Here is a 21,577-nt window from a genome sequence, read left to right as displayed (position 1 = left end):
CAAGCTGCGATGTGTCTGTGCAGCTCTTGTGAAAGGCCGGGCGCAATTTCCAAGCAATACTGGCAGCATGTCTCCAGCATCGGCAAACAACAGCTGTGGGCTGGCTGCTGCAGGCTAGTGCTGCCGTGGGCTGGTGCTGAAGGCAACATGGAAAACAGTGGCAGAAACAGCTGTGGGCTGGGTGCAGGCAGCATCTCCTCCGTCAGGGAAATAGTGGAGCATTAGGTTGTTGCAGCGATGAGCTACCTCTCGGAATTGGCGAAGCAGGGCAGGACAGGTGCAGACAGGGAAGCAGGACACCAGAGAGAAAAAGGCGAGGGGAGGACAAGGGCCAAGCTGACCCTCCGATTGAGTGCCCCCTCCATCTAAGAAACACAAAGAAAAATGGCCCCCATTGTTAACTGCTTTTATGCATTAAGGCTCCTCCAATAGCCCGATTTCCCAGGCCTTTTCTTCCCGGGCATCGGGACATTTGCCCTGCCAGGAAGTGGGGGCTCGCTTGCAGTCCGATTGTGGAAGCTTTCTCTGCCCAGACTGGCTGTCAGGTGAAGCCTCCCTGGGGACAGGGCTGCCAGAAGCTGTGCAGCCTCTAGAGTAATTTCTCACCTCAGGTATAACATATTGAAAGAAATGAGGGACTTGTCTTTACAAGCAAACTGTGAGTCTGCTGGTAAATAAAGCTAGATACCGAGAGAGAAAAGAATTAATGAGAAGGATTCCACTGACTGATAAATGGAATGAGGGAGATTTTTCTTTACAAACAAACTGTGGGTCTGCTGATAAATAAAGCTAGATTAAGAGAGATGAAAGAAACAATGGGAATATGAGAAATGACTGCTCACTTAAAAATTTTAAAGGTTCATTGAACGCCAACAACACAACAAAGGGACTGAATAAGGAAAAAGGGACAGCGCTGGGTGCTTAGCTACAGCCAGAGGCACATTCACAAAATGGTGGCTCCACCTTTTATACCCTTGGTGTTGCATCAGCCAAATACATTTTCATAAGCAGTCCTTATATGTCCCTGGCCCCTCCCAAAGTCAGCCAGTTGACTTTTCTTTGCCTCCTTGCAGTCTAATTGGAGGTGAGGTGTTGTCATGTCAAGCCTTCCCAGCAACAAACTTTCCCCATTTCCAACTGCCCATGCAAGGCGCACACATACACATCCTCCCTCCATATGTCCCTGACAACCAGGCTAGTCTGAGGGCAACAATACAGAGGGAGGAAAAGAGGATCATAGGGAGAACAGAGGATATCCAAAACAAACCAACAATAATAGAGTTATACATCAAAAGAACTTCAAATCTCAACAAAACTTCCCTTAACATACACACAATATTCATCTTTTAATTGAGAGAGTCAATCATCATTCTACCCATCTATAACAGAAAGAACTATAAATTCCATAGGAATTCCACTGATTGACTGAAGGAAAAGAAAAAAAAAACAAACAAAAAAACCAACCAAGCAAACAAAATAAAACAGGGATATACATTAAAAGGGGGTCTTAGGTATTAGGCATTTTGGGAAGCCTATACCTCTCAAGTACCTCAGCTAATGTGGAAAGGGAAGGGACATGCCAGGAAATTAAGATAAAAAGGAGGCTGCATCCTCTAAAAATTTGAGACAACCCATAGGAAATGCCTATGACCTCTCCCCTTATTCAAATAAAGTTACAGGACTAGTCTTTCTCCTTTTTGGTGCCTTTTTTCTTTTTTATTTTGGATAGCTTAAGAGTTCTGTAGCTTTTCTTAATTCTGAGCACCCATTAAAGAAACCTTTTAACACAGGATATGTCAAGTTAACAGGCAGACAAATTATTAATATTTTCAGAGAATCTGAGTCTGGTAGCAAATCTCAGAAAGGATCTAATGCATGCTAAAACTAGGGAGACACACCAGTTACAAGAGGCTTTATATCAGCTCCTGAGTGCACACCAAATATTTTAAATGAGATAGTTTCTTGTGGAATTGCATTTTATGGAAATGGTATGCTCTGGCTCACCCCTGGAAAGTGTATGGTATCCCAAGTCTGTACCCTCCCTGCAGTATCGTGTGTCTGTACCTCTATTGGCTGTAGAATCTTACTGCGCCCACTTTGAATGTCTGTGTTAAGGGTGCAAACGGAGAGGGCTCCTCCTCTTTTGCCCTGGTGGTCTCCAGAGACTGCTCTTTCCCCATCCCTCTCCCCTTCTCCCTCTCCCCCCTTTCCCTTCCCCCTCTCCCTCAGTGGACATGCTGCCTTCCTGGGATAAGACTGAATAAACCCTCATCTCATCAGCACCTCAGCAGCCGTCTGGAGTCTCTTTGCCTGCCAGCACGTGAACATCCATGACCCCAGAGCCCAGGGGGCTCCTGAGGAACCCTCCCCGGGATCCCCTCCAAAATTTAAACTACAACAGTTTCTCAAAAGGGTATCTTTCATATGTAATATACTACTGTCCTAGTTTAGGACAAAATTCCACAACTCCCTCCCCCACCACCGGGTTCGGGAGGAATTTCCTAAGAGGAAAAGTGGGAAAAACTTGTTTATTGAGAAACAATGAAAAAAAACCACTCCCCAACACAAGGAAAACAGTCCGAGATGACAAGAAATGTTTTCACCAGTCCAAGAGAGGGTGAGCAGTCTCTGCTGGGGAGGGTGCCACAGCTTCTCTCAGGTGCAGACTCCGGGGGGTGTTCCCTTGATGTTCCCGAATCAGGGCCCGAAGCAGGTCCGATGTCTTCAGGGAAGGGAGGAAGGAAAGAAGGGGAAACACAAAAGCAGAAAAAGATGGCAAAAAAGCAAGCAAAAAGCAGAAAGCAAAGAGCAAAGCCAGCAAAAGCAGCCTAAAACTAGCAGCAAGCCAGAAGCAAGCAGCCGGGGGAGGGGCTCAGCCACAGACAAAACAAACTGGGCACACGGGAACAGGGGGAAAGACAAAAAAAAAAAACAACCACGATTTGGGATACAAAGCATGAAAATGTCCTGTCACCCCAGGACAACTACACAGAACAATTTTAACAGCACCATTCCCACATTTATCTGGAAGTAACTTGTGCTTTGTGTGACTTCAAGCCTAAGATAGTAAAAGCAAAAACGGTTTGTCTAAGAAGAAAAAAGCCCCAAACTCAAAAAACTGCAACATTTTTCTCTGCAGATAGTTAGAGCAAATGCTGTCAGCTTCTCAGTAACAGAAACCACATGTACAATGGCTATCCAGTCCTGTAGGTTTTTTCCCAATTTGTGCTGCAGAAATTACATTAAAAAAAAATTCTGGAATTCTTTAGAAATTATGTAATTGCATCAAAATACAGATTATAACTATTACTTTTTTCCTGCTAGTGCAATTATTCTTGAGTAGCTGTGTGGATGCATCAAAAATAATAAAACACAGCAGAAATAGCTATTTTCCTGAAATACTTTAGCAGCTGTTACAAACGTAATGTCTTTTGAACAAAATCACAGAAAGAACTGAAAGTGTCTTTCCAGACTGTGAAAAATGAGATTCACTTTCTTGGTACATTTTAAGAAATTGGTTTAATAAAAAAAATAAGACAAGTAGGAGACAGAAAGCAAAGAGTTAATACATTATACATATAACATTCATTTTAATATTTGCAAAAAGTCAATGATAATGTAATGTAATGTAATGTAATGTAATGTAATATTATAATATAATATATTATAATATATTATAATATAATATAATATAATATAATATAATATAATATAATATAATATAATATAATATAATATAATATAATATAATATAATATAATATAATATAATATAATATAATATAATATAATATAATATAATATAATATAATATAATATAATATAATATAATATAATATGTATTTACAATACAGGCCTTTCCAAGGCCTTGGGTCTCTGAAAAGAAGCTGAATCACTCTGGCAACAGCATGTAGCAGATACAAAGGGCATTTGCTTCGACTAGGAATTGAAATAAAAAATGGTTACTTGAAGCCCATTGGACAAGGCCAAGATAGTCCCTTAAAATACATACAATAAACTTTTACCAAAAACTAGGTATAAAAATAAAAATCTAAATTTTGATAGATTGGACATTTTGGGGAAGTGCTTCTTGGTCTTAGGAAGCAGAACCATAATTTATCTCATTTTTTCAGAGATATGTAATAATCTGATATTTCTTTCATCAAAAAGGATACAAGGGAACACTCTAGAATGCTTTCTCACTTATGGACAACATTTCACGCTTTTCTATATAAACTGAGTTTTATGAAATCTTCAAAAATTCAGTATTAATCAAATTAACAGTAGCTTTTTAGTGACACCAGTAAAATGATTTTGTTGAAGTGTGGAAACAGCACATGGAAACAGTAATTTTTGAAGTAGGTTGTTCATCTGCAAACACAATGTATGTTTTAAGGAAAGGAGAAAAAATTTACAAGAACTTTGATTCGGTCTCAGCTGTTTATATTGGGCTGGAAATCCCTGTCTCTCTGTAATTACTGTGTTTATAAAAATCCTAGCCAGGCCCCACCAGTCTTCTCTCAACCCCCACCAGTAATTTACCTTTTCTGTGTAGCTTGCATTTCTGTAAAAAAAATAAACAGAATAGAATTCCCCTCTAGAAACAGGATCTATTTCAATAGCGAAACAAAAAATTATTATCAATTTAAGTCCTGTAGTACAAATGCTCCGGTACAGTTATTCAGATTCAAAGTTCTTTTGTGATACAGTCACAGCTGCAGAAGCTCCCTTCATCATGGAAAGAGGCTCTGAACAAAAGTACATTTTGATGATTTTGCTTTTTTTACCTCAGGAAAAAACACTCCAGTTCAAAAAAGAAGCTGAGTCATGGGAAAATAAGACAAACAAAACACAGGCATAAGAAAATCCAACAAAATGTGGGACCAACATACACTTCATGTATTAAAAAAAAAAAAATTGCCTACACTGAAAGTGTCTCCTTGTTAAAAGGCTGGATTACATTTAATTAAATGCAAGCTGTCCTAGGGTGATGTTATGATGTTTGTATCCCATATCATCTCTTGGGTCTATCGTGGATATTACATTCTGTACCTTTAAGATTGGGTCTGAGAGCAAATGTGGGGGGAAAGAGCGCAGTTTGTTTTCAGAAACTCCACTCCCTCCTCCATATTCTCGCCTGGAGTGTTGTTGTCTGCAACATGTACGGGATGGAGAGATTTTTTTTCGTTAGTTAGTTTAGCTAGCTGAGGCAGAAAAGCTTGGCTGGACTGTTTTTCTTCGTTGTTCCTTAAAACTGTTCGAACCTGCTCTGGACTGGGGACCCAGGAGAATGCCAGGGACTTGCACCTGGGACCCACCAGGGCCTACCCTGTGCAGCAGCTTTTCCCAGTACTGGAGGGACTGAGAACAGAGCGACTACCTACAGAAGAGACCTTTTCTGAATTTGTCATCTCTTCAGAGCGGCAAGAAGTTTTGTCATCTGGTATTGTTCAGTTTATTGTGCTAGCGAGTGCTCTGTTAAATAAACAGGTTTTTTTACACTTCTCTCAGAGGAAGTCTTTCCTGAATCAGCTGGGGGAGAGGCCATGTGGGTTTGCTTTCTGGGGTGCGGAAAGAGGGCCCCTTTGGAGGTTTTCTCCCAAATTTACCCTAAACCAGGACACAAGCACACACTTTTATGCAAGAAATTGGATTGTAAGAGGACCAACAAATTGAAATGCCATGTCCAGCCCTTGGGGAACAACAACCCTATGCAGAGTGGGAAGAGAGCGGCCGGAAAAGCTGCCCAGTGCAAAAGGCCCTGCAGATGTTGCTCAACAGCAGCTGAACAGAAGCCAGATTGTGCCCAGGTGACCAAGAAAGTCAATGGCATCCTGGCCTGCACCAGAAATAGTGTGGCCAGCAGCACTAGGGCAGTGATCATCTGCCTGTGCTCAGCATTTGGAGTGTTTGCATCCTGCGTCCAGTTCTGGGGTCCTCACTACAAAAAAGACATGGAGGTGCTGAAGCATTTCCTGAGAAGGGCAACAAAACTGGTGAAGGGTCTGGAGCAGAAGTCTTATGAAGAATGGCTGAAGGAGCTGGGGTATTTAGCCTGGAGAAAGTAAGCTCTGGGAGAGTTTATCACTCTCTACAACTACCATAAGGAGGTTGTAGCTATGCAGGTATTGGTCTCATCTCCCAGGTAGCAAGTGACAGGATAAGGAGAAATGGCCTCAAGTTGTACTGGAGAGGTATGGATTTGATATTAGCAAAAATCTCTTCACTGAATAGGCTACCCAAGGAGGCGTGGGATCACCATCCCTGTAAGTGTTCAAAAGCTGTGTGGATGTGGCACTTGGAGATGTGGTTTAGTGGTGAACATGGCGGTGATAGGTGAATAGTTGGATTCCATGATCTTAGAGGTATTTGCCAACCTTAAAAATTTCATAATTCTATTATTCCAGTGAAGACCACAAGTAGAAATAGATCTTGTATCTAAAACTATGACAATTAACTGTGCAAAGACATGTCAAATAATGCCATCATAAACTATGGCATAGCATGTGTCATAATGACAGACATTTTAGCTTTCAGAAATCTGGCAGAAGTACGAGATTTGTAGTGCTAAATAAAAGAACATACAAGAATGTGAAAGTGAGAGAAAGCAGCTTGTTTGGTTTTTTCAGATACTGTTTTCCCTCGTATTAACTGTGTGACTACTGCATACAGTGGGTAAAAAGACCCAAACAAAAATTCTCAGAGTTCCTTACAGGATAAAGACAGTTCATCAGAAAGCAAACCTATTCACAGATGAAAGTCAACGGACCAGCAAGGAATGCAATTGAGAATCACCAAATTACACTACCAGCACTACCAGCAGTGAACTGCCTTCTGGTTTTGGGGGTTGGTGGTTGTAATTTAGATGTTTTAAATGTGTTAAGGAGTTCCTCTGCTGGCTTGTTCTTCCTAGAATAAATCACTTTTTATAACAGAAGATTAGTTTTCTCCCAGGTTTTAACAGCTACTCCCTTCCATTGTCTAAGAAACTATTTACCCAATTCGGCAAATTTAACAGCTGCCAGCAATAGGAAGATGACATTCACATCCTCACTCTAACTCACTGGATAACAAAGATCTCTGATTTAATTTAGCAGTGAGAAAATTATGATTAATTATTTCACTGACAGGATTGCGATAGTATAGCACAAACCTAGTACATGAAACTTTCTGCATGTACAGAAGCTGCAGGATGTTGGCTGGTTGGTTGGTTGAGTTTTTTTGGAGTGGGAGTGTGGATCTTAGAAGTAGTAAGATGTTGGCCTAAAGCTGGAGAAGGACACTAGTAGAATGTATTCCTTTTCACTTCTATGAGATCTTCTCTTTGGCATTAAAACAACAATCCTTCTATGCCTTAATAATGAAATAGATCTCTTTCCAATATTTTATTAATCTTTTGAAGCCTCTTTACGAAAGTGTCATCTACATGTAGTAGATGACATCATTCATTTAGTCAAGTGTGTGTGGTTTGCAGTTAAAAAATGAGGGAAATGTCAAAAATTATGTTGAACTTCTATGCTGAAGTATTTAGATCTTACTTGCTAAAATATCCCGACTGGCCAAGAAGTTAATCCTTAACTTGAAGTTTTCTTTAATTCCCATTAAAATAAAATTCTTATTAAATTCATAAGCATATGATTTAACTGGGCTAGAAAAGAAAATGTGTTGAAGTCCTTTGAAAAACCAACATCCTACACATATATTGTACAGATGTTTTGCATTTGAGGACATAAAAAACCTACAGGGAAGGATTATTTCTCTCTACTTCAAGCCTACAGTAGTGGTGATCCGATGGAGCATCCTGTCTGCTTGTAATGGGATTTCCATTACATCAGTGCAACTGAACCAAATAAAAGTGCATTGGTCAACTAGTTTAGCTGTGAGAAAGTGGTTTTGTGTAAAAGAAAATCCAGGTGAATAGGGACTCTGCAGCCTCCTCTCTCCTCTCTGTAAATATATTCATGCCTTGCAACTCACAGGCTATTGCAGAATGAAGGAAATAACTTTTTGTGGGCATCTCATATTAAAATATTAACAACTCTAGCAACATATACCATACTTGAGGAGTTAGTCATTCATTTCCCCTCTAGTGGGCCTATCTTCTATCTGCCTTCACTATCTTCTGTGCTGTCCATCTGATGCCAACTGTAATTTTAATAAGGGAAATTTACAAATTTTCATGCATTAAGTCGTTAACCTGAAGGACTCAGTGAATTTACAAATAAGGGGAAACATCGAAAGACTCAGAATGGATGCTCACTCACAGAAACTGCACTGAAGATAAACGATATATGATACATATAGAGTAAGTTTAAAACCTCTTGCCTATCTCCCAGAAACAGAGACTGTAAGGCAGACAGAAAAGCATCACTGAAAAGACTACTGTTCTCTGAGAAACCAAAAACAATACAAAATTGCCTTTAACAGCATCAGTTGCAGATAGAGGAGGCTTTGTTTTTCTGTTCTGTGTCCCAAGATCTGATGCTATAGCTGCTGCTATCTCTGCCTGGAGGGCTAAACCTCAGATGCATTACAAGTAGCAGGCCAAGAAGAGAATATTCTGAGAATTATTTCTGAGAAGACTTGGAGCCATCATGGCTGACACTCTATGGTAGAGATTTAATGAACCACAACAGTCTCTACTTTCTTAAACATTTCTCCAAGTATCATTGGAAAAAAGGTATCTGCAGACTAGAATGAAACAAAGAATATGCTGCACATGCTCCAAGTCTTCTACTTCTGCACTACTGAATGCATCCCTCCTGTCCAAAATGCTCTTGAATGTCTGACTCCACAAATCCAAATGACCTCTGAGGGAGACAAGCTTTGCAGAATGGGTAAGGTTGGAAGAGACCACAGTGGGACACATAGCTCAACCTCCCTGCTCACACTGGGTTCCCTATAGCATGTTAATCATGAGTATGTCCAGATGGCTTTTGAATATCCCCAGGGAAGGAATCTCCACAACCTCTCTGGACAACCTATTCCAGTGTTCAGAAGTTCCTTCCCATGTTCAGGTGAAACTTCCCATGTTCCAATCTCTGCCTGTTGCTCATCATCAAGAGCAGCGTTGGTCCTATCTCTTGATGTCCTCTCTTCTAATACTTCAGACACTGATAAAAGCCCCTTTCAGTCTGCTTTCCTCCAGGCTAAACAGTCCCGGCTCCCTCAGGATCTCCCTGTAAATGAGGTGCTCCAGTACCCTCCTCATCTTTGTTACCTTCCTCTGGACTTGTTCCAGGGGCTCCATGTCTCCAGTGCAGTGAGGAGCTCAGAACTGGTCACAGACTCACCAGGGATGAGTAGAGCAGCAGGATCACCTCTCACAACCTTCTGGCCACACTCCCTAAGGCACCCCAAGATACCAGTGGCTCTCTGCCACAAGGGCACACTGCTGGCTTATGGACAGCTTGTGACACACCATGACCTGCTTCTCCAGAGCTGCTTCAGAGCAAGTCAGCCCCCAGCCTGTACTGGTGCATGAAGTTCTTTCTCCCTTTCTCCCAGGAGCCCAAAGGCTCTTGCCTTTGGTGAATTTCAGAAGGTTCCTCTCTGAACAAGTCTCCAACCTGTCGAGACTCTTCTGAATAGCAGCACAAAATTCTGGAGTATTGGCCACTTATAGATCCAGTACTTATGCCTGGGGGACACCACAGGCCTCCAACTGGACCTTGTACCACTGATCACAACCCTCTGCAACTCACATACAGCCCATTCTCAATCCACCTCACCATCTGCTCATCCCGCTCACGCTTCCTGAGCTTGCCAATCAGAATGTCATGGAAGACAGTGTCAAAAGCCTAGCTGAAACCCAAGACGAGACCACATTCACTGCTATCCTTTCATTTATCCAGCCAGTTATCCCATTGTAGAAGGCAATAATCTCCAATTTGGCTTATTCCATAGCTATGACATGACAGTAAACCACTAAAGTTCATAAAATATCTGTTAAGTGTTAAGAAAATTCAATTAATTAGCCAATGATCTGGTACAAAACATGGGGAAGTCCAATAATCCTCTAGCAAACTGCAATAAATTGTGCTTCAGATTGTCATGAATAGTACATGACAAAGTAGAAGATTAATTATTACATAACCAACAGTTGAACACATGCATCTTACCAGTCTAAACAAAGAGGAGACAAACTTTGATGGTACTAGCCCCCACACACTAACATAGTTTGCTTGTCATGCAAACATGTCCCTGCATTAATAAGAAGGCTAGATTTTAATTTAAGCTTCTATCAGAAAAGCCAAGTGCACTGGAAATCCTTCATGCATTTATTCATCACATATTGCACACAGTCATATAGCAGAAAGGTTCTTGTTTTATATATGAAGAACTGAAGCAGAGATACTTAAGTTCAGATCACACAGGCTATTTAGCCACCTAATCTGTGTGCAACATACCAGCTGAATGATCTGAGCTGGGTCATTCAGGATGCTTGTTCTGGAAACAGCATTTTTTCTATAGCATACAGTGACATAATTTCAGTCTTACATTTAGTCACTGGCAACCTGCCCATTTGAGAACTGTCATTTATGAAAAACAATTATCACATCCTCTCACAAGGGTTAATTGCAGTCCACTTCTTGTTCACAGCTTTTTCTTAGGAATGCAGAGTAATACATTTTCACACAGATCTTTATCTGTTGTTTTATTTTTCTAATCAAAATGTCATTCTTTTTTAATTGCTGTGACATTAAGAAAATCAGACTATATCCAAAGGTTTTTTCCAATACAGCACAAAAATAAGCATCAGTGTGTAACCAAAAAGCAAGAAAAACAAGAGAAGTTTACAAGTTTCCATACAATGACAAAAAAAGGTTAAGAGGAGGAAACCAAAAACATGAACAGACACCAAGGGACACAAAAGTGATGTGAATATTTTAGAAGGCATCTGTGTGAGAGTGTTAGAATATTTATTCTATGGCTATCTGATTGATCACATCCTATACTGGATGATAAAAACAAAACTAAGGAGGCAAACATAGATATAAACCCTGATTGGTTAGTATTAACAAAGACAGTAACCAGAAAAAAAAGAACAAAAAATATCTGTTTGCACTAATAGTTGGGCTATCATGAAACAGCAGGCTACACTGACTCTAGATATGATACAATCAGTTTTCTTCATTGTAGCTCATGGTGCTATGTTCAGGATTTATGACCAAAACAGTGTCAATAATACAGCAATGTTTTTGTTATTGCTGTGCAGCATTTACACAGCACCAAGACATTATTCTCACACTGCCCCACTAGCAAATATGCTGGAAGTGCACAAGAAATTGGTAGGGACACAGCTGGGACAGCTGACCCCAACTGACTAGAGGGATATTCGTATCATACAGCATCATGTTCATCTCAGGGAAATGAAGAAGGAAGAAAAAGGCATTTCGAGTTATGCAGTCTGTGTTCCCAAACGTGTGCTGCACACGATGGAGCCCTGCTTTCCTGGGAATGGTTAAACACCTATCCTCATGGGAAGCAGTGAACGAATTCTGTATTTTGCTTTGCCTATTAAGTTGCCCTTATCTCAACCCATGAATTTTTTCACTTTTACCCTTCCAATTCTCTCCCCCATCCCACCAGGTGTGACTAAGTGACTGGCTGCTTACCAAGGTCAACTCATAACATAGGCAAAATGGGACTTTGCAAATGGTAAAGATGCAAATCTCAGCATGTTGCACGCAGTAGGTGAAAATATGATAACTGATGAGGCAATGTGTAGGGCAAAGGAGAGCATGTAGGAACAAAGAGGGAATAGGCAGAAAGGCCTACACAGTCAGTCAACACACTCATCACTGCAAGTCTACTCTATTTTGTCACTGCCTCTCCTTCAGCCTTCTCTTGAGCATTCGCATCTCCATGAACAGGAGATTCATTGCTCCCCTAATATCAATGCCCCTCGAAAAAAACAACAATCAAAACCCCAGCACTTCTGAGTATGACAAGTTACATTCTAGAAGAAACTTTTGGTCTCGTTTGGCAGCATAGACTCAATCACTATAACAATCAAAAGCTACATGGAATATGCCAGGATAACAAATAAATCAGACACGCAATAAGGAGGAAAAGACCTCAGAAAATAACCAGGAGGTAGAAGCAGGAGCAGTACTCCCATGAGTGAAATTTAGTCATGCTCTTGGCTGCTTGGCATAAGAGCCTAGATGCAATCTCACCATGTCTGATACCATGACGACCCAGGCTGTCACATGTTTTCTATCTGGAAAGGGAAAAAATGTGATCCACAGACAACTTGTTCTTTATTTCACATCAACTTCTGTGCTTATGCATGTTCTCATATGATATTCGTTCTGTACATAGGGATTTTCACTGCCCACATTAACAAAGTAATCCAGACTGTTTTGCTCGTCCTCTCAGGCCAAGAGTTAAACAAACAGTAAGCACAAAGAGAGCTACTGAGATACTCACTTGCAGCAAGTCTATTCAAAAGATTTCTACTGGAACACAGTTCAGTTCTATACCACTTCAGAAGGGCTGCACATACTTGTCCAGGCAAACACCTATCTGGCAACCCTCCAGAAGGCTCTCCTGTTTCATGGAGGTATGATAGCTTGCTCAGAGATCCCTCAACTTTGATTGCATTGCTCAATACAGAATATATACAGCAACAACTCCAGAGGTGAATTCTACCTTTAGTTTTTTGAGGAGACTGAAGTATTTAATTGAATGTGCTTTTGGGATTCTTTGAGCTGTGGGTAAGGCAAATTTTAGTTTTGCTCCTCCTAAGACTCAGATATACCAACACTCCTCAGCGCTGTGTTCTTCACAGCATATAACTCTTCACAAAAATTGCTGTCTGGATGAGGAAGTATTTTGAATACTCTCATAAATATTGAAATTAAGTCCATCTGGTGGCTATGTCTAACAGTCTCTCACATCAAATACTCCAGCAAGTCATGAAAAATTTCAGACTTCATGAAAGAGGCCTCAGGTTGGAAAATGACCAAGATTCCAAAAGACTCAGGCAATTGCTGGAATAAAATACTGAAGTGAAACCTCCTCATGGAGCAAGATGAAGTGGACAATTCTTTTACGTACAATATCTGTAAAGAGGGAAAGAAATTAAAACAAAAATCCACCTTAAAGCAGGAAAAATACTTAAAAATTACATCTTTTAAATATGCCACCATAAGAACAATACTTCCACCACTTCTGACAGAAGAGTAACTAGACAATTTAAATCCTTGAGGGTCTGTGAAGCATTAATAGTTTATGAAAGATGATACCAAAAAATAAATATATAGTGTATAGTATATACATATATTATAATGCTACACCCATTATTTAAATCTTCCTTGGGCAATTCTTAGCATCTGCACTAAACCACAACAAACAGATGTTCTCAGGAAAATCACACAGAGTTATAACAATAGGATATAATGCCCTCCATAGACTTCTGCTAGAAAGGAAGTATTATTTCTATGGCTAGAAACACTAGCTGTATAAAAAGCATTTTAGTATTAGACTCAGGATATGACAGCATCCAAAGGATAAAAAAAAAAACCCATGCCAGTAAATTCCAATTTCTCTGCTAGAAGCTAGAGGCTTTAAGACTTTCAAAAAGAATATCTCAAAATAATAATAAAAATTAATAACAACTTCAAAACAAAGACAACAAGACAACACACATGATTAGTGAGTCTGAGTATTCAGCTTGAGACTTTTAAAAGGGCCTGACTTATTTTATTTTTTCTTCCCCAAATGCCTAGCACCTGAATCTTACTGCCTAAAAATATAAATATTAGAAGTCCTCGGGTACAGTAAAATAGCTTTCAGACAAAACAGAAGATATGGTATTCTGCTGAAACTGAGTATGTCAAACGTCCCTACTTAACTGAAGTTCACAAGCAGAGCTGTTGAACTTACTGCACAATGCTTTTGTAGGATTGACCTGCTGTCCAGCAAGCAGCTGCTGTAGCTTCTTGATGTCTATGCATGCTTCAGCCATACTTTCCAGATCTCTGCCTTGAACAGAACTTTGATATCCATCCTCTGATGCTAAAACCATAAGGATACAACACTTAGTCCAAACACAAAAAGCAGTTTCAACACCCATACAGAAACACCTGAAAACTGCTGAAGCTCTGGAACTCAAATGGCTTGTTTTTAAGAACAGTGGAAGGAAAAGAAATCCCAGTTTTCTTACCAAACTGTCAGGAATAATGGAAGAGATTCCTCACCACCCCCCGCAAACATGAAGCAGACACTCTACTGGCCACTTTTCTTTTAGGATTTCATTTGAAGACTTCAATGTACTTCAAAGTACTTGATCCTATTTTCTAAAGACTAAAAGGTAAGTACTGTTATTAGCAACACACTTAAGTAATGAGATCAGACAGACACAAGAGGTAACAGGGAAACTTACCCCAGGGAGGATTTCCCAAGTCTTTAAAATGTGTTGTTACAGATACTAAGTCAGTTTCTATTTTCAAGTTCATTTCACCACTCAAGTTTGCTTCAATCACCTGCAATCAATCTCAATTTTAGGCAACCCACTTTCACACTGCAGAATTACAGAATACAGTTTGGTTTTGTTCAAATACAAGCTTCCAGGAGTACTTCAGTGCAAGTCAACCATACTTCCTGAAAATAGTTTAAACATTTGAATGTTCAGCTATAAAATGCATTTCCCATCACTGCCATGTGAATTACTCCAGACCAAACTTTAGAAGTTATGAAAAGAAAGAAATTTAATTGCTCTCCAGTACTTTTAGAATAAGTATTAGCTTTGGGAAGTCTATGTTCTGAGGAAAAAGCTTCCGAAATAAGAGACTGAAGCTGAAGAAATGCAATGATTCCTGAATTTCCATCCAGTTATTCAACAAATAGAAAGGCACTAACACAGTCTGTATGACACACACAGAAAATGGGATGCACCAGGAGCTGACAGTGCTGCTTTCAAGAATTTAAAATAGACAACAGCTAGATCAGATGAGTAACTCCAAAAGGAATTTGAACTAACAGAAATCTTGGAAAAGTGCTAAAAGCTTTCCAGTTCCATCCTGAAAGCTGGAAGGAGGAATTTGAAGGAGACTATACATGGTCTTACACAAATCCCCAGCAGATCGGAGGATTCCTAAAGCACAACTAAGCACTTCATTTCTGTGATTAGATGATTTTTCAGTAATTTAAAAAAACAAGATGTGCACTGCAACCAGAATCTTGTATAAAATGGAAATGCCAAGCTCCCAAACAATGGACAAGTACTATCAGAAATTGCTTCTAAGCCCATTTTGAAGCACTGATCTTGACCAGTTTTATTACCAGGATGCATCTTGCAAAAATAATTAATTGTCGCACTTAATGTTTTTGTTCTCTAACAGCATGAAAGCAAGGCACTTAGTGTAAGTTCTATCCCATCATACAACTATCCTGTGTGAGAAAAAAGCCTCAGCTCCAGAAACAAAAGCACTGTGCTCAATTTTGCACTCACTGTACTCAATGTCCACCAAGGACATGAAGGCAGGAAAGAAAGCAAAAACTAAGCCCCCAAAACATCTCACAAAAGAAAAGAGCTTGACGTGTATTTGCAGGATGACTGCCATTTGCCAAATTGCCAGTAACCCAGGGTAATCTCTCAACTCTTCCAAGTCTTGAAAAACTGAGACTGTTCCAATTTCTGGATTCTTAGTTAACAGAAAAATTGCTATTTATACGTACTGGTATGAACAGCATCAAACCCAAATTATTCCAAAGCTCTACACTTACTTACTAACTTCCATGTCAGTCAATTATGGTGACTGTGAGCAAAAAACAACTAAATAAAAAACCAAAGCCCTTTTCTGTCCAACTGCAGAGGGCTTCTTTCAATTAAAAGGCCCACTGGCACTCTAGAAACACAGGGTAGACTGCAAACCCAACATGTCAGTCTAAAGCACAGTGTGACATCCCACGGCTAGTAGCAAAATTTCATTTAAATCCCACATCAAGTTTACCTTAAGTTCATTCACAGTCACCTAACACAACACCCACTTAATAGGCATTTCCTTAATGAAATAACCTGGAAAGTCTCCAGCTAGCTTCCTGAAGGACTGTCATTTCCCACCAACTTAAAGAGTGGCTTATAGCAACACAATGCCATGTTCTTTCACAGATTTAGTACAAAGACCATCATTTACTGAGAAGCTCAGGAAAAGCTCTTAAGTATAAATCCAAAAATCAATCCCATCATTCTTTTCAATCTTTGCACAGGCTTCAGGTGCCTTGATTTTAATGTCTAACTCATCTCAAAATAAGATAATTAAACTTGCAGTACCAGTTTAAGCAACATGTTATGTCCCTCATGAAATAACATCTGTAGCATACGTGCTTTAAGTGCCTTAACTTACAATGAAGTTGCTGAGATTCTTCATTCTTTCCACAACACTCCTCATTGTTTTCAACACCGGGAGGTAAATACTGACCTAGGAATACATAAGAACTGCATTTACACAAGTATTTCAGATGTGATTGGGAGACATTTATTTCTACTTTCAATTCTATCTTAGTATGGACTGAGTTATCTATGGCTTTCAGGATCCACAATATCTATCTGAAATCAGCAAATGTCTCAGGAACAGAGGAACTCTTTCCCATTATACCAAAAGGCAATCATTCCAGTAATTGTTCCAGACATAATAGTCCAAGTCTGTGTTCAAAACAGAGACATGTTTTTGCATATCAGACTCTCTTATGAACACCTCTGTTATTAAACAGTCAATTACAATACTCAAAAAGGAAATAACAAGATTCCCATGATACTGCAGTAATTTCTGGAACTGCAGCAGTGTAAATATAAAATAAAATAACAAAATACTTCAAGTTTCTTCTTGTATGTCTTCAGAATCTAAATACTCTTAGCTATAGAGGTAACACGCATCCATAACCTCAAATAGGTGCACATTTGTACAAGGACTTTTCCTTGCAACTCTGTCAACAAAGTCAAAAAGTATATTGAGAGGATATATAAAAAGCAGGAGGAAACAAATATATCTTCAACTCTGTCAGATAAGCCATACATTTCAGAAAGAACAGATTATTTGGGCCATTTCAAACAGCTGAAACTTGTTTGGTTTAGTGGTGCTCCAGACTAAAACCATGCAAGTCCTTTTTTCCTCCCTTCCTTTGCTGTGAACATCACAGAAGCAATTGGTAATCACCCACTGTTTCCATACTCTGGGCTCTCTTGTCAGGATAGAAGCCACGTTCCATACCCCTCCAAAACTGTAGTCTCCAGTCCTCCCTCTTTTCTTTCAACTCCTTTCCAAACCCCACCAGTAGTATACTCTGTAGCAATATCCACTTGCAAAGTCCCATTTCAGTAGGGAATATAAAAACAGAGGCTTACATCAAAGTCTGGCACACTGGGCTCTCTGAAGTCATTCCACATTCTTCTGGGAATAACTCCCACAGGAATGTCATGTGTCACAATTCTACTGCTGCTTGATAAGGATGGCTTGAGGAAAAAAAGAGGATGCTCTTTTAGTTAAACACAAGACTGGAATTCTCAATTGAAATTTTTTAGACCCACTCTGGGAAATGCTATAACTACATGCCTGACACTCAGTCCCAGTTTTCCCTAGGTTCCTATCAATATGCTTTGAAGTGGGCTTCTCTTTTGAATGTGGAAGAGTTTGTGATGTATCAGTCATAAGTGTATCTATAAGCTATCCTTAGAGCTGAAGAGGTGAATCAGAAGTCAGCATATAATATCAGGAAAACCAAAGGTAAAACATGAAGCCAAACACTGAAACCTACTGGCTTCAATGAAAAGGCAATAATCCACAGAAGATATAGAGGATAAAGGAATAGACAAATGCAGACATTTGAAAAAGCTGCTTAATAACATAGCTTTCTTTCTTCCTATATCTCCTCCTTGCCTTTTGGAAAATACAAATATGGTTTTGTATGCCACCAAGCATGATGGCAAAAAAGGCTAGTGAAATGGAAAATGACACAGTGTTTCTTTAGAGTTCTAGAATTACACCAAATATTACCCTTTGATCTTAGCAAAAGCACTAAATAGTAAAAGAACTTTTTCTTAAGAATGAATATGAAAGCATGGTTGTACTTACTAGCTCCACAGCAACTCTGAGACAAGGGCAGTGTTTATTAGTCAACTTGATCTTCACTGCCTTAGCACTCTGGGAAGTTTTTAATGCTCTCGACAGGTTTTCAGGCACCAACTCCAAATAGATTTCATTGTGCTCTGCAGCTACTCCTTCCATCTGAAATTCATCGAAGAAGTTCCCCTATAATTTTTGAAAGTTGAGAAATAAAACAAACAAGAAGGGCAAGTTTTATTTATCAGACCTTAAGCTTAGAACCGCGTATGTACAGCAGAAAGCCCTCTCTGCCTGGCATCACCTGAGGAATCACAACAGCGCTGCACAACCATGAAGACTCATTGCTTCAGGTTAAACCAATTAATGTCCTCCCCCACCACCTAATCAGTCCATTAGACAGTGAGTTATGCTTTCCTGTTTCCAGTATTGGGCAGGTCCATGTGGGCCAGCATATACTGAAGCTTTACACTGAAGTGATAATCAAGGTAAAGGAAATATCCAACCTGAAACACCTGTGCAACCAGACAGACCTTAGGAGACCTGGCACATCGAAGATGAGGGCTACAAGAAACGCCATGTACATCAAACCCAATTGCACACTCCAGTTTTCAACATGTTACTGAACTTCCCTGGGCTCACCTGGCTCAGCTCACACCACATACTGGCACCTCCATTTGCTACTTTATCGGAGAGGATGAAATACAGCTTGCAGACAGTAAGCCGCAGGATGCAGGTCTTGGCTAACTTGGCGATTGTGTTAATTATACCTGCCAGAGAGAGGGAGGGAGGACGTTACAGCGGTGATGGCTCCATGCACCCCGGTCTCTGCGGGACAGAAAAACCTTCAGCTTTTACAAACGCAGCTCGTGCTGCTGCGCAAACTCTTTAACACCTCGGGGCGAAGGAAAGCGCCTCATGCCACCTCCTCCCAGGAAAGGACTGCGATTCTCAGCTCCATTCCTCTTTCTTTTGCCCGAGAAAGCCAGCCCCAGCCGCTCAGCGAGGCACCGCCGCCTTCAGCCCGGCCCGGCATACTCACGGCTGAAGTGGTTGAGGCAGGCGAGATCCACGATCTTAGCCCGAAATCGCATGGCGGCGCGGGCCCTGCCGGCCCCTCTCCCGCTGCTACAGAAGGCGGTCAGGGAGAGAGGGGCCACTCACGGCGGAGCTCGGCCCGGGTAGCGGCCATTGCAGCCGCCCGCCGGATGTGCGGCGGGATTGGGCAGGGTCTGGCACGGGCGGGCCACACTTCCTTCCGCTGTGGTGGAGGTCGCAATTCGGGCGGAAAAGCTTGGCTCGAGAATGCCTTGGCACCCTCTGGAACCTATGTGAAAATTCGTCTGTATGGCTCCGAGCCCCGATGTCCCGAGAAATTTCTTTTTCAAATCCAAGCGGGCCCTTGCAGCAGACACTGTCAGCCCCTGGCAGGGGCCAAGCCGCGACACTGTCCCACATGACGCGGTGGTGAGGAAGGAAAGCAACAGTCGTGTTAGAAAGGGGAGCGAGCAGAGCTTTGTGAAGGACCTTTCCCATTGCCCCATTGTTAGCCAGGCCACCCAGAAGGGGCTGGGCAACCACAAGTGTTTTCAGAAAGATATTCTCTGTCAGACTGGCCACCTCATGTAGCCAGCCTCTCAGCTTAGTGCATGGTGCACAAGGGTTTATGCAAATGTTGGAATAGTTCAAAGAAAAAGAAAATGAAGTAAAATTGCTTTACTTGTCATTGTGCAGCATGCCTGTTTCCTATAGACAGTGTCCTTTACCTTGATGGTTCTGGTTCCTTGCAGTCCTTCAAAACTACAGCATTTGCAGAAACAGTTTTCTAATGTTGTTCTTTTTTGGTCTGTCAGGATTATCTGGTGTTCTTTTGTCACACTGCAAGTTCCCCAGAACAGCTAAATTGCCTCTCTCTTATTTCATTTTGAAATATTCTTGGGATGCTGCTCACATGTCTTAATGCTCTCTTTCAATACAGTCATTATGAAGAACTTGGGTCTGCATAGTGGCAGATACAGGCAGTTTCTGGAGAGGTTATTCTCTGCTTATATTGCTCTTAGGCCTTGTAAATTTTGTAGAAATAAGCTGACGCTTCTCCTGGAGAAACCAGTGCAGCAGAGTGTCACAAATTCTCATCTAGGATTCTGCCAACTATGCCAATTTGTCACAAATGTGTGGTTTAGGGTCACTCAAAGAATCGTCGTCAAAGGTATTAGCAAAAGTGGGGTTAAATATACATTTATAAAAGTGTGATATTAAGTTCAATGACAAGTTTCACTCCATCATGGATGAAACATACAATGAAAAATCTTTTAAGAATAATTTTAGAATGATTTACACAGAAACCAAAGACAGAAAAGTGTGAGAAAGACACTGTTGAATTACATCCTGTTGAATTACAAAGTTCAGAGTATACCCTCTTGCTTTCTAAACTTTTGATAGAGCTTAGGTGCAGCTAGGTCCAGTCTTACCATCAGACTTGGACAACAGTTTATATCTAACAGAATTATCTCCAACTTTTTCATTAGATACCGCTCCATTAGCCTTTTGTTTTATAAAGTGTGACTGCAAAAGATAAAGCTCCGATGGTGTGAAATCCCAGACCTTACAATTTGCAGTTCAACACACTTTCCATCTTTCACAGATATAGTTGCAGATTGCTTTTAGTGAAATGATTGCTACATGAAGGTTAAGCAGGATTTGTGGAAGGAAAGTTGATCTAATCCCTTTCAAGTTGTGGCATCCTGATACATGCGGATTGCATAAGGTTTAACAGATCCACATGATTTGCCTTTTATGCCTTTGATTATGGTTTCCTGGTTTGACTCTGGCTGAACACCAGGCACCCATGAGTGTCACTCAATCACCCTCTCCTGCCACAGCTGGGCAGAGGAGAGAAAAAATTAACAAAGGGTTCATGAGTTAAGGACTGGGAGAAGACACTCCAAAGGCAAAACAGGCTCAACTTAGAGGTACAAAGTGGATTTATTACTAACAAAATCAGAGAAGGATTATGAGAAGTAAAACAAGCTCTTAAAAAACACCTTTCCCCAAGTTCCTCTTTCCTTCCCACCGACAGTGGAGGGAGACAGAGCATGGGGGTTTTTGGTCAGTTCATCACCTGAGATCTGCTGCTACTCAGAGTCCTTCCCCTGTGAGACTGTGGGGTCCCTCCACGGGAGACAATTCTCTGTGAACTTCTCCAACATGGGTCCACTCTCACGAGCAGCAGTCCTCCGAAAACTGCTTCAATGTGAATCCTGCCCAAGGGCAGACACTCCTCCCAAAACTGCTGCGGTAGGGGTCGCTCTTCCACGGAGTGCAGTCCTCCAAGGACAGGCTGCTCCAGCTTGGAAGTAGGGGCCCTCTCTATTCACTGGCTATTCCACTGGATCACAGCCTCCTCCAGGTATGCACCTGCCCTGGCATGGGCACCTCCCCCACGGGTTGCGAGTGGATCTCTGCATCCCCCGTGGCCTGCAGAGGAATCTCATATCCAATGCCCGGAGT

General features: G+C 40.9%; 1 protein-coding gene across 2 annotated transcripts; it reads right to left on the bottom strand.

The window, feature by feature from the left end:
- Positions 1-10,641: 10,641 nt before the first annotated feature.
- HUS1 (HUS1 checkpoint clamp component) lies at positions 10,642-19,300 on the bottom strand. Of its 2 annotated transcripts, XM_063404488.1 has the most exons (8): positions 19,110-19,300; positions 18,710-18,837; positions 18,080-18,256; positions 17,353-17,460; positions 16,355-16,429; positions 14,392-14,491; positions 13,893-14,024; positions 10,642-13,069 (listed from the first exon to the last, which is right to left on the bottom strand). In XM_063404488.1, exons 1-8 carry the CDS (start codon positions 19,159-19,161, stop codon positions 12,987-12,989), a joined length of 855 nt encoding a protein of 284 aa, XP_063260558.1. In that variant the 5' UTR covers positions 19,162-19,300; the 3' UTR covers positions 10,642-12,986. The 2 variants fall into 2 exon arrangements, 1 of the variants encoding a protein (XP_063260558.1); XR_010081200.1 differs by lacking the exon at positions 10,642-13,069 and having other exon boundaries at positions 13,890-14,024; positions 14,173-14,491.
- Between the last annotated feature and the right edge of the window lie 2,277 nt (positions 19,301-21,577).

This window comes from Prinia subflava, chromosome 1 (genome assembly GCF_021018805.1).
Source record: "Prinia subflava isolate CZ2003 ecotype Zambia chromosome 1, Cam_Psub_1.2, whole genome shotgun sequence".
In the NCBI taxonomy this organism is placed as follows: Eukaryota; Metazoa; Chordata; class Aves; order Passeriformes; family Cisticolidae; genus Prinia; species Prinia subflava.
This window is presented reverse-complemented; position numbering and strand designations above follow the sequence as displayed.

Excerpts from the sequence above, each read along its gene's own strand:
- HUS1 (XM_063404488.1), bottom strand. The coding sequence starts at position 19,161 with ATGCGATTTCGGGCTAAGATCGTGGATCTCGCCTGCCTCAACCACTTC. Across the intron at positions 18,257-18,709 it reads TGTGGTGTGAGCTGAGCCAG|GGGAACTTCTTCGATGAATT; the intron begins GTGAGCCCAGGG and ends CAAAAATTATAG. Across the intron at positions 14,025-14,391 it reads CTTGGGAAATCCTCCCTGGG|CATCAGAGGATGGATATCAA; the intron begins GTAAGTTTCCCT and ends TTATGGTTTTAG.